This window comes from Rhea pennata, chromosome 3 (genome assembly GCF_028389875.1).
Source record: "Rhea pennata isolate bPtePen1 chromosome 3, bPtePen1.pri, whole genome shotgun sequence".
NCBI lineage: Eukaryota > Metazoa > Chordata > Aves > Rheiformes > Rheidae > Rhea > Rhea pennata.
The window spans coordinates 69,048,360-69,062,068 of record NC_084665.1 but is presented as its reverse complement, the minus strand read 5'-3'; the positions used below and the strand labels follow the sequence as shown (position 1 = coordinate 69,062,068).

The 13,709-nt window shown below is 35.9% G+C and overlaps 1 protein-coding gene across 5 annotated transcripts in view; it reads left to right on the top strand.

Moving 5' to 3' along the window:
• Nucleotides 1–13,709, top strand: part of LAMA2 (laminin subunit alpha 2) — a 377,777-nt gene that overhangs the window by 324,570 nt on the left and 39,498 nt on the right. For all 5 annotated transcript variants that reach the window (XM_062572565.1, XM_062572567.1, XM_062572564.1 and 2 more), the window contains 3 exons: nt 1,738–1,881; nt 2,804–2,937; nt 8,814–8,973. In XM_062572565.1, coding sequence (XP_062428549.1) covers nt 1,738–1,881; nt 2,804–2,937; nt 8,814–8,973 — 438 coding nt within the window. The remainder of the gene's footprint in view (nt 1–1,737; nt 1,882–2,803; nt 2,938–8,813; nt 8,974–13,709) is intronic.

Here is a 13,709-nt window from a genome sequence, read left to right as displayed (position 1 = left end):
CCTTATGAGTATTGGCGCGATTTGATTTTTCACTTTTCTGCTTCATTTCCATGAGGTGAATCCCTTCTAATTCTAAACATGTGAGGAGTACAATTTCTCCGATAAACACAGAATGTTCTGATGATTTTCACTCTATATCTTGTTTCCTCATTTAAAATGTGCCCTTGTTAAATCAATAAAATCTCTCAGAATATATATGGAAAAGTTATTATTTAAGAAGTATTGTGGATGATAGTACAGCAGAAGAGTCAAAAAGGTATATCCATCTTTTTTGTGTGTGTGTCTATGAAAATGTATTTTCTTCCTCAGCTGTGATATTAATCATCTAAGTTCATAGAACTCTCATTACCTGAGAATGACATGGGCCATCTTAAACTCCCTTGAAAATCCTGGGTGTATTTGCTTTTCCCGTGTCCTTTGTTTTCTTTGTCCACTAGCAATTCTGAGGACTCATATTTGGGATAAGAGTACATTTTCTGGTCTGATTATTCAGAACTGAGCCCATCTCCCTGACTCAGGTATATTCTAAAGTCAATGACCAGCTGGTCAATAGTAATGTTATTATCTTGAGATCCAATGCAATGAGGGAAGTTATTTACAAAAAATTCTTAAAGATGGTACTTAGCGAAACTTCCTATGTAACATACATTAAATTCCCATAGAAAAAATACATATGATTGATAAAAACATCTACAGACTAATAGTCTCAAGGAAAGGAAGTGTATTTCATATTCTCAGGGAAATTTGCCCAGGATGGAGAGACATGTTACTGTGATGATGTCTATAGTTTTCTTGCTACATTGCATCTTCTGTCTAACTAGTTTGAAGTACCTAACTGCTCAGCATTTCTGAGATAGGGAAATACTGTGTTTGGGTATTTGGTCATATAGTGGGTCTCCTTCTGTCAAAGTTTGTCCTAAAAGCATAAGGTTATACCTTTATGTTCGTCTGTTCTAGTAACACAAACATGTCTAGCTGGAATCGAGATACCCTTGTACTGTCACTGTCTCTCTGCTGGCATTGTGAAAGCAAGCAGTATATTGTTTTTATCTATGCTGAGAGCCTCAGGAAACTAGCACACATGTCAGAATGCATGTGTCACTCAGCTGTGCAAATGAAACCTAGTTATGGGTGCCAACTCCATTAGGGGCCAGTTCAAAGCAGAATGCAGTGATAGACACAACTGTTGGCTTAAGAATAATTGTCAAAAGGTGTCTTAAATTGGCCTAATCAAAGGCCAATTACAAAGATAATATTACAAAGATATTACAAAGATATTACAAAGAAAAAGATAGATCATCTTGTCTTAAAAAAAAAAAAAAAAAAAAAAAAAAAACTGCGATTCCTCCTGCGTACACTACATACACTACAACACTAGAGAATGTTCTTGCTGCATATTCTACTTCTAGGCTCTCTCTCTACTGCCATTACTGCTTTAGTCAGCCCAGTGCATCTTCCAGCTATTTGAAATCCATGCAGTTCCTCCTTTCAAATCTGGATGCCAGGAAGAATTTTCAATGCCTTTTAATTAAAATACAAGAAACAATCCCAGTAAGAAAGAAAATTCAAGTTCTACCTCTGAATGCTCAATCACTGCCAGCTCCCTTGTACATGTGATACAGAAATGGGAAGGACAAAAAAACCCATAATATTCTTACAATTATTTTGAAGCATCTAAAGTCATTTGTGGAATAATAAGCAGTAAACTGACTGCTTTCTCTTTTTTCTTTTTTGAAGATCAAAGTGTCTGTGTCCTCTGGAGGCAATTGTATTCGCACATATAGACCAGAAATAAAGAAAGGAACATACAACACCGTCATTTTAAATGTGAAGACTGTAGTTGCTGACAATTTACTTTTTTACCTTGGAAGTGCCAAGTTTGTAAGTCTGTCTCCTGTTTTTTGTGTCAGAGTTGCTCAATCAGAAACAAAGAAGATGAGAAAGGCTTTTCTTTCCCTAATAGAAACTTCAAAGCAATAGTAGAGGGCCTAAGATAAACTAGATATTTATTCTCTTTTATATTACTATATTGACTGTTAAAATATGGCTGGCAAATATTTTTATTTTAACCAGAAAGCAAACCTGAGGCTTCTACATGAACTACATTAGAGCTTTAAAATTCATGGTGCAACCAGAATAATTTTTGCTTTGCTTGTGGGTTTTCCCTTGGAAATGAAGTAGCTAATCATCTTGGATCTGTCAAAGCTCCTATTTATTATGATTTTAAGTCAAGACTACGATTGCAAGCATAATAATGATGAATGATTCAGTTTTCCATGAGCCCTCTAGCAGACAGGCTTCTAGAATAAGCAAAAATAATTTAGTAAATGGGAAAAATATTATATTTCTAAAATTCAGAACTACATGTTTTATTTACCTAATATAAAATGAAGAGGTTAGATAGCATTATGTATTAGCCTATAGAATCCTGACTTCTTTCTGCAATTCAATGGGTTTTTTATTGTTTTTTTGCTTGTTTTTTTACAAATAAAGTTACTCTGTGTTAGATTCTTCTCTTTATGGCTACAATATTAATATCTCTGTAAATCTAGCAGCAATTTAGCCCATATCACTGGCAGAGAATATTTGCCTTATTTGGCTTAAGATTCCTAGACTGAACTAAGAAAAGTAGGAAAAAGGGGAGTTTCTGGTGGCTGTGAGAATTACTGTTCATATTTTACTGTCTACATATGGGTTTCCGAAGCCCCATGTGACATTCTGAAATATGAGGAGTTAGTGTTCCAGAGACCTCCTGTTTTAATCAAAGTACAAGTTTTCTTCTAATTTAATATTTTACATGTAGACTGACTTCTTGGCCATTGAGATGCGCAAAGGCAAGGTGAGCTTCCTGTGGGATGTGGGATCTGGTGTTGGACGAGTAGAGTATCCAGATCTGACCATTGATGATGGATATTGGTACCGGATTGAAGCCTCTAGGCAAGTATATATTTCACTTGCAAAATTTGGTTCCTAAAGAAAAAATGACTAATTTTAATGTGTTCTCTTTCTAATCCACTCTTCTCATGTTGCATATAACAGATTTATGCAGATGTTTGCTATCTTTGAAGTATCTGGTTTTTTTAAAAAAAAAAGGTGATGTCATAAATATGAGAAATTAGAATCTGATTTAATGGAAGCTTTTGAACCTTTGTCTAATATTACCAAAAGTGTATACATTTGAATTACTTGTGTATCAATAATTTTTTTCATTAAGTATTTCCCCTCGTATGTCAATGATCTATGACTGCTTATATTCCCTCCTTTTTACTTATACTCCATCACTTCTTTTCTTTGAGTACTTTCCTTTAATAAAGTTACAAATTTGGGCACTCAAAACGATAACTACTATATTTTCTCCTTGAATTTCAATGAATGGCATCTTTTCTGAATTTCTAGTCTTGATATGGTACTGCAAATGGATGGTCTGTCATACACCAGTATCTTGATTCTTACTCAAAATGTCATTTCAATAGGCAAAACATCAGTTCAGACTGGCAATATTTTAAGAGATACGGCTTATGGAAAGTCAAGGATAAAATACTCTAGATGGTTAGACCATATAGAAAATACTTTGTACTTCTTTGAGATCAGCTGTTGAATATTTTTTAACTTTAGAAATAGCTTAAGATACTTTAATACTCAAATTTCACATTAGTTTCTTGAGCCTTATATTTTCCTTTCAAATAGTAAAGTCATGACAAATGGTTTAGTAACCACAGCATAAGGATTACATAATTAAAAAAAAAAATCCAGATTATGTTTTTAATCTCTGTCTTTGCAAAAGATTTTATTGCTAATGAGTATTAATATCAAGGCGGGGGGAGGTTGGCTTTTGTTATTAGATAAATTATAGAGCTCAGTATAAGCAGCACAGTATTTCATATGTAAAGAATGCCATGTCATTGGGGGGGGGGTTAATAGCAAACTATGCTATGTAGGTACAACACGTATATATCCTTTATCCTGTAGTTCTGAATAGATCTTAGTAATTTATCTATAAGGCAATTTGATATAGAGCTGAGTAATTCCTGTTGCATCCTTAAATGTTAATTTCTCATAGTATTAAACATAGGCATGATAACATAGCTAGCAAATGAGGCAGAGAGGGAGCAAGAAAAAAAGAGCTCTTGAATTCCTGTTATATCTCTAGCATTTAGAAGAGGAAATGGTATCCAGTTTAAATAATTAACTGGAATCATAGAAATCAGCCATTCAGCGCAGAGAAATAAATAAAATTATTACACATTCTCCAAAAGCGGGCTTAATTAAACCTTATTGCAAGGAAAATACAAACTGGGGTACAATACCTACTGTTAAAACCTTCAACAGTTTAATACAGTTCATATTGTGCATACTAAAATAGCTTCACGACACAGTAATGCCAGACTTTCATTTACAAGAAAGCTGCTTCAGCAGAATGTGGAGCCAGGGCATGGTTTAAAAATTCAGCCATCCTACGAATGCACATTGCCTATTAAGCCGGTTGTGCTTGCTAGAGGGTGCCCATGCCATTAGTTTTGAGCAAACGGAGCAAACTGCTAGATCAGCAATTTGGAACAATTACAGTTGCACAAATCTGGAGTCTCGAGCACTGTTTAGGAGAATTACATTGCGGAGACTGGCTGGATTTGTGGGATCAAGATGGAGAGCTTAGGACTGGGTTTGCATTCTTAAGGCAGACTTCATAAATCACCCACCCTGCTGAAGGCTTTTTAACTTTGAACATTTTAGTCCATCCGCTAACACTCCTGACTCCCTCCGTAAGCTGCTGGAGAGAGTTTGGCTCATTTAATTCCCTCACCTTTTCTCTCTAAATTTCTGTGCAGTTCCAGCCACAGACTTTCCCAGCAACGTGGCAGAAGTGGCAGGCAGCCAGAATGGGGGCTTAAGAGGAAGTGCTGGCTTTGCTGAATTTTACCAGTGGGTTCAGTGGGGAGATACATTGAGCCACAATAATAATAATAATATGGTGGGTTTGGAGGTTTATAGCAGTGCTTAAACAAGGATCCCAAGGGACCTTAAAAAAAGATACAGCGGCACAAGAGGTTGTGATTCCCCCAAGAGCACTCGGCATATACTGAATGAAATCTAAATAGGAAAAGCTGACTGTTGAGTAATTATCAGAGATGTTCACTTCAGTTAACCTCCGTGCCAAAATTTCCAGTCTGTAAGATCAATAATAACAACTACTGCGTCTGTTTTCCAAAGAAGCTTTCAATTTTGCTTGTCTTTTTAATTATATTCTTCTAATACTTTACATTTTATTGTATATAGAGAAGTTATCTTGGATTATTTTTTTTATTTAAAAAATTTTGCATGGAATTAAAGTAAAAATTGTTTATTCCTTAAGTGTACCATATGCCTATGGAATAAATATATGAAAGAATATTTTTGAAGCCCTCCGGTTCAGGTAAACAGTGTCACTGACTTTAGCGGGCCTCGATTAGGAGCAGGCCCTGATTAGTTGTGATTTTAATCAAGCGCAGTTTAGGTATCGCCACTGTTTTAACTGTTAATGACAGAGTTTTAGCAGTGCCCTACTTTTGAGGAGGAAGGACGTTTGAATCAGAAGTTCACTGCAGACCCATCAACCCAGCTCAGCAGGAATTCAATCTTAAACTACCAAGGCAAATCTAACCCATCAGATTTTCTTTATTCTCAAGGGGTCAAACAACAAAGGTTTCTACATGGTATTTTGTATTTTAATTTTGACGACTTGTAAAAGTCATCTTATTTGCATCATGCATCTCCTAAAGAGCAAAGCCTGCATGGATGGTGTTACAGAAATTTTTCAGATGATCTGCCACAAAATGGTGGTGGTACTTTAATCTGCGGATTTTGTAGGAACTGGCTATCACTAGAGCAAAAAGTTCTCATCTGATGAATTGGCATGCACAGGATAGGAAAGCGTTTTTGCTGTTAAACTAGCCAAATGCTTGCTTTAAGCTCACTCATCCTCCTTAAGTAAGGAAGAATTATTTATGGCAGAGACTCTGTAGTTAGCACTTCACTCTGTTCGAAGAGGGGAGACATCCGTGCTATTTGTGACATGTTAGACGCCGTAAGAAGTGCCAGTCTGCTCAGTGCCTTCTGGGCTATTGCACTTGGATGTTTTTTATCAGGTTTCCCTGAATACTGATTTCATCACAGTATATACTGAAAGTGCCAATGACTTACTTTCAGAGGGCATCAAATATAAATAGTTTAATAAACATCTGTAGAAACTGTTAATCTTTCAACAGCTACTACACTGAGAACCCTTTTAAGGGCTTCTCATTAATAACCCTTTTGAAAAAAATAAAGTCAAAATGGGGAAATTCTGCTTCATGGAAAGCTGTCTGTTTAGATAGCATCCACTTGGTTTTGAAATAAAAGATAAAATATTAAATCAAAAGGAAACACCAACAAAAAATGATCTAGGATAATATGAATTGCTGTAGTCCAACACTTTGAAATGACATGGAGCAACTGTATACTCATTTATCCTTCCCGTATGCTGGATACCTCTTTGGAGGTTCCCTAGGAAATGCTGCGAGTCTCATTCACCTCTTTTCCAGAGCTGCCAAATCTATGGGTTAATCTAGGAGTGATCCAGCAGCTCCAGCAATATTTTTGCAGATATTCAGTATGCACAATGAAAGGCTTGAGATCCCAGACTCCAAAGCAGGCAGGATGGCATACTTCTACAAAGATACTGCCCATTGAATAAAGTTATATGAAACTGTCAAAATTACCTAACAGCCCTGCTTTGTAGTTCTGGAGAAATTTATCAGGACTGAAGTGTTCCAAGGAAACTTTTTTGTTTCATTAAAAGATAAGAAAATTCTCAGCCAGCTCTGTTTTGAGGGTAATAGATTCTGAGTCAAAGGAATTTCTGTAGAGTTTTTGTAGACATGTGTTACAGGTCTTTTAGGCTTTTCCACCCTCCAGAGCCCTGCTCCAGTAAAATTTCTAAATCTGGGAATCATTTAAGTACAAGATAGCAATGGCTTTATTAAGCTTATTCTGTAGCCTAATGTTATGCAGTCTTCCTTGCTGTGCTTTGAGTCTTCAATAAAGCTTTATTTAACAGAAATGACAGTTCTTCCTGAGAGGTATGCTTTTAACTTTCAGTTTGCTTGTTACTTCAATACCTCAAGCCCATCTTTTCTTCTAATTAGACAAATCAGGAATTTTGCATCTTTACATGCAGCAAAGTTCAAGACTTTAGAAAATCAAAGGGAAATTTTTTAATTTTCTATCTGTGACTTGACGGTACCTTGATAGCATCGGTGCTAATTTCTTTTTAATCTAGAAAAGCTACATGTGAAAGTTTTAGGTGAATTTAATCATCTTTATTTAATTTCTTTTCTCTAGACACTTTCATCAGAAATATCTGGTTTCTGAGAAAAAAATGTTTTGTTTACCTTGAAAACTGATAGCAAGTAATCGGGTAGCCAACAAAATCCAACAGATCATTTAAAAAACGGTCATTTTTACAGATGCACATTCTTTGTAAACTGTTACAGGAAAAGATGATGAGTTTTAGTTAAAACAGTGTCTTTCTGCATTAATTATCAATCACATGAGTTATAAGAGTTCCATAAATATCCATATCCATGCTGAATATTTTAGTGTTGGTTAAGGTTGCAGGATCATGCATCCATGTTAGGAATTTCCAAAGTAACATGACAATTACCATGTGAAATCCAGTATTTTACTAAAAATGAGATGAAGCAGCCATTTCCAAAGTGACCCATGAATCCACAGTACATGATCCCCCAGCACCTACCTCTTCTCCCAGCTGCTTCTCTACCACATTATTGGACATACTGGATAGTTCATTTGCACATGACAGGGTTTGGGTCCAACTCAGTGCTTATTTCTACAACTGTTTGATGATCCTATTAGAAATTAGGTGCGTTGAATTAGGTGTGTGTCTCTGTCTGGGAAGAACCATTGATTTATGCTGTGACCATAAATGCTTAAGAGTCTGCTTCTCAATGAAAGATACTATCCAAACTGCTGTAAGCTAGTAAAAAATTAAGCACGTTATTGAAAAGGATTCAAAATGATTCAAAGTTTCCTTTGAAATACTTTTTTACATACCTGATAGACTAGGAGGTATCATATCTCTCCACATTCTGTTCATGCTGTTGTGAAACTATGTCAGCCTACGGCTTCCATGCCAGTCGCTACGTAAATTGAATTCTAATGAACAGAACAAGAAATGTTGAAAACTATTAAAAAATAGTAATTTCTGTTGTTGTCGCCATCAATTTTTTTATGTTTCATAGAGGACAAAGAAGTAACAGCTTTAAACATAGTGGGGTTGGTGCCTGTTTAATAAGCAACTAGAGAGTTCTGCTGTAGAAAATGCAAACTCTCCACATCCCAGTGAAGTAAAGTACATTACTGTGTCACATGATCATTCATTTCAGAGGAAATAAAATCTAAGAAACTTGATGAAATTCAGAAATCTAGTTTGGAACCTTGCCTACATCATTCGTTAAGTCAAGAAACAATTACAGATAATTTTGTCGTAGTAATTAAAAAAGTGACACTTATTTGTTTTACTCAGTGAAAGTTCCATTTTATCTGTAAAGTGAATTCTGTACAAAAAGGACACTGAGGTGAGAAAAACACTGATTTTGTGATCATGTCTTTAACTTACACAGACGTAAGACAGAAAGTCTACTCTTTGGTATCAGAATTGAACATACTCAAATCAGTATTACATGACTTTACTAAAAGACGCTGTTAAATAGACTGTTCCCTGCGTTTGGTTTAACTACTGACCCTACGTGTTTAATTTGTGTTGGTCAAATCTCTAGGACTGGAAAAAACGGCACAATATCAGTGCGAGCTCTGGACGGCCCCAAAGCCAGCATTGTGCCAGGCACGTTCAGAGCGGTCTCTCCACCTGGATATACCATTCTGGATGTAGATGCCAATGCCATGCTGTTTGTTGGTGGATTAACCGAAAAAATAAAGGTAAAGTGTTCTCTGTTTTATCTTACAATAAAAATAATAAGTGTTAATACGTCGGCATCATTGTCGTAGGTGAGTTAGTAGTACATAGTACACCTGAGCTCTTGAAATGTTTTTAGGATTTGCCTAGGCGTGTGTGTAGATCTGAAGTCTGGCTCCCCCTGCCACTACCTTGCTCTAACCAGAAGCCCAGTAGTTGCGTTAGTGCAGGATTTAGCCCAAACAACTAATTCCTGCTAGTGGCTGGGGACTGCACCTTGGACATGCTGCTGCCCTCACCGGCTTTCGGTATCACAGCAACGGGAACTCGGTTCTGTCTGCGTGAACTCCCCGTCCCCTAACAATGTGTATAACAACATATATTCATTTGTATTCAGGTTCTTTCTCTTTCTTTCTGTTTGGTCTACTTTTGGTGTCAGTGCTTTATTTTCTGTATTTTAGTTGATGTTTCTCCTCTATGTCATCCTCCTTTTACGTGCTAAAATCTACCCGCATCAGACCCATGATCTTGTTCTTTCTTCTTTTTGACCATTCATTTTCCTAGTGACAGCTTCTATATCCCTTTACTTAAGGGGAATGAACACAAAATTTATATCAAATAGAAAGGATAGAAATCTTTTGACAAAAAGAAAATCTCTCCAATAAATATAAATTAGCATATATTTTCTAGTGGAACTAATTACAGAACACTTTAAATGAAATATTTTGATCTTGATTAATATTCTGATTTTTTTAATGTCACAAATGTTTGCTTTCCAAAAAAAAGAATTTACCAAAAAAAAAAGAGTTAACATCTAAATATTCCCAAACAGCAAATGTAAGGAGCATTTATTTGCACTAAATCTTTTGTATGTCCTCAAGTATTTTATGGTACACCTTTCTAGCTTTCAGAAGGTTCAACTTTCTAGCTGGTTCTGCTTGGAAAGTATGTGGCTAGACTCTCCCCCTTTCTTGTAGTGTGGGTGCACATACCACCTTCCAGGACTGACAGTAAGACAAAACAGGCCTTGGAGGATACAAGAGGAATAGAAAATGTAAATTCCACTTCCTTGAAATCAGTGCCTCAAAGTCCATCTTCAGCTTCAGGATATCCATGTGTTTTGGAACACACTCAATGTAACTTTAGTTTAGAACTCGATCAGATTCCTAGTTGAGGCTTCTGCACAAAGAAAAAGCAACTGTGAGCAGGCTTGCACAAATACTAGCTAACTTAACCGTGACACAGAGTGCTTGACAAGCATTCACAGAAACTTGGGAAAATATTTCATGAGATTTTGAGCTAAAAAAAATTGCAAGTCATTCCATATGAGCAGAACTCAGATCTGTGCTTTCTGCTTTATCTAAATTAATATCTAAATTTATCTAAGTTTATCTAAAATGAGCATTGTAAAGTTCTCAAGATGCAGGTGCCATGTATCTCAGAGCTTCTTGTAGCACTTTAGAGGGATATAAATAACTGTCATGTTCATTTTCTAATCCATTTGATTTCTTATGAGAAATAGGGAAAGCAGTCAACTGAGCACTCCCTTGGAGAATTGCACATTACAAAAAGTAGTCTTGCTGTCTTCTCTTTCTCTTTTCTCCTTGCAGCCTTAAAAAGAGGTTCTAGTTTACTGCCTTCCTCTAGCTTTTTATCTAGAGACAACTATTCTTTTTTTTACTTTGTGAGCTGTAGACAAGAACCCTCAAAACATATTTATAAAATTAATGAAGTGATTCTACACTGTAGAGTGGCCTCAGTGGCTTTCTGTATTCTATCGCTATGATCTGTTTTTCCAAAGGGAGTGAAAATAAACCAGGGAGAGCTGGTATAACCTCCCAAACCTGATGGTTTTTCTCGGGTCCGTTATACTTCTTGAGGTTTGCTGAGCTAGATAAATGCTTAACATAATTAAATTTGTTAGTGATGAAAAATGTTAGTTTCTAGTCTTGTTAAGTCCTGTTTTTTAGTCTCCATAGTAACTCTAACTCTATAAGCTCTGAAAAAGAGTTTATAGAGCTTTTGTAAACACTGAACAGTCCTGTTCAGAGCTTACAATGCTGCACATCTATAATGACCAAACACACACAAGTTCCTAGAAGGCTGTAGGTCGTTTCTGCCCACCTCAATGAAATGTTTGACTATCAAAATATAACTGCAGGCTCAGGAAGACAGACTGGCTCAGGTAAGGATCATAAGTGCCATATTCAGGATTAAAAGAATCATTTAATCGCTCCATATTTAGAAAAGCACTTGAAAATTTGGTTTATGCAAATATTTAAATTTCATCGACTCAGTTGAGACTGCACAGAATGCATGGTTGGGTGGCATTTGGCCTGTTGCTCTTGAGTGATCCACCAAAATAGTCAAGAAACTTCAAACTCAAATACAAACTAAAACTTGAAGCTTATTTGGATTTTATTTTAGATTTCATTTTTGAGTTATCAGAGCACAAGTGAGGCAAGTGCTAAAACCTAGTAATGCCATTTGTATTTGCACAACTCTAGAATATCAAACCTCCCAGACCAAAGCTTTGACCTGATTTCCACCTTGAAAAGAATTCTTACATTTACATTAAAAAACAGGAGAATCAGAGGTATTACAGAAATACAGCAATAGCTCTCCCTGCAGCATTATTGTGCCAGGGCATAAAATAGTTAGTGCCTCGTGCTAGCTTCTGCAGCAAAGCTGTCACATTAGGCTAATAAAAAACATATTTTTTACTTACTTGATGTCATATCTAGTTCTGAGCTTTATAAATAGCCTATTGCTAAATTAAGAACTCTGTATTGTAGCCTGATGGTAGAAAAAGGTAAGCAAGGCAAAGTGATTATGAGAGATTGCATTTATTCTTTGAGTAACCAGGTCCTAAAGGTGGTACCTACTGCTCTAATAAAAGATTTCACCATTCTTGAACTTTGTCTCACTTAAACTGCACTATCAGAGGGAAAATTGGAATGAGCATTTCAATATTTAGTATTGTAACTACTGCTTGTTACTTAATGTTTACTGCTATTGAATACTATAAATATTAACTTTGGATATTTAAAATTTAAGTGTTAAAATTATTTTAATTACACTTAGACAACAAGAATTAATAATGAAGCATCATGAAGTGTGTGTTTAAGAAAAAGATAAGCTGTAGAAATGGCAGCAGAACCCCTAAAGGAAAAGGGTTCAAGAGCTCTTGATGTACTGGGGTAAATCTGTGATTCTGTGAAATAAAAAGGGCCTGGAACATGATAATGGTTAAATATGAACTCTTCCCTGAAAATAAATGATTTTTTTTTAATATATATATATCCTTTAGTTAGAAACAGTGAGACAGAGGTGGGTTGTGAGCACAATTTAGGACTTAATAAAGACATTAAATGCAAAATGCAGTGCCAAACTGGAACATGAATTATGGATGCTCCAGGAAGTCTGATGCCAGAACCCAAGTTTTCAACCTCAATAAGAATTCTTTAGAATTTTTTTTTACTAGAATCATTTTTTCCATCTTAGCCAGAAAACCTATCCCAAAATCAGGTTCTCCTACAGGTAACTGAAGAAGAAGGCAAAGGTAGGAAGACACTGTGTTGTAAGTTTGATATGACTGGTGCATTTCCAAGTTAAGATTTTAAACATTATCATACTTACTCTATTCAGGCACAGTCTGTGAATTAAAATAAAAATGGTAACTTCACTTTTTTTTGTAAGTTTTTTCTCATGTGGTACTGTTGTCAAGCTCACAAAATAAGTTTTTCACTGGTTAGTTTTTTCAAAGAACTTGAAGCTCTTTGGACGTTTATCAACATTACTGATACTTTCAAAACCTTTGTCTCACAAATGTGCTTTTTCATATTACTGGGTTTTGGAGTGCACGAAGCTAGATTTCATGAATTATTGTCCACATCCCTTTTTGCATGCACTTTTGCCATGTACTTAAAAAAAAAAATACTAATTTTCAGTTTTTAAGAACATCTTTCATTTGACTTGAGTAGAAGACTATGATGCTTAGATGTCATGAATTTCTCAGAAGTGACATTAAGTTCAAACTTGTTGCTAATTAAAACCTTTCCAATTACTTGGGAAATATCACCAGCACATTAAGTCTTTTGAGTCATACTTTTCCTTGAATATTTTCAAGTTGCAGTCTTATTCTCTTGCATGATCTTAATATTGGTAATTGCTATATGGAAAACAGCAGGTGCTTGTCTATCTCAAATAGCTAAGTATATAGATTTTAAGTCAGCTCATATTGATGAAGTGAAATTTAAATGAAACCAGGTATTTTTAGAAAGATCATTTTGAGCTGAGTATTCTGTTTACTGTCAAATACCACTTGATCATAGTACCATGTTATGATCAAATGAGTACTATCCCATCCTGTGGCCCTAGTTTCATGAGTTTTGGTGGGATATGAGGTTTACTTGCTTTGCCATCTGTATTTTTTTCTGCATCCAAAACGCAGCATGATTTTTATAGGTGTAGCTGACTGAGTTCATGGTCAGTCTTTTAGCTTGGATGATTGACTCAGTTTTCAGGCTTTTGACAATTAAGTAAAGTAGAAACAGTGTGCTTGTTGTATGGGCTTGTATGGTGGGCAGTATTTCCCATAGTAACTTCCATGATGCCTTAAAAAAAAACACAGACAGAGCTTGGAAAGAATCTGCTCTTCACCAAGCGCCAGTGGGCAGCTCTCTGGTCAGCCTGGAAAGCAAACAGTGCAGGGGAGCCTGGAGGAGCCCCAGGTTCTCCGGGAACCATTCTGCCTTCC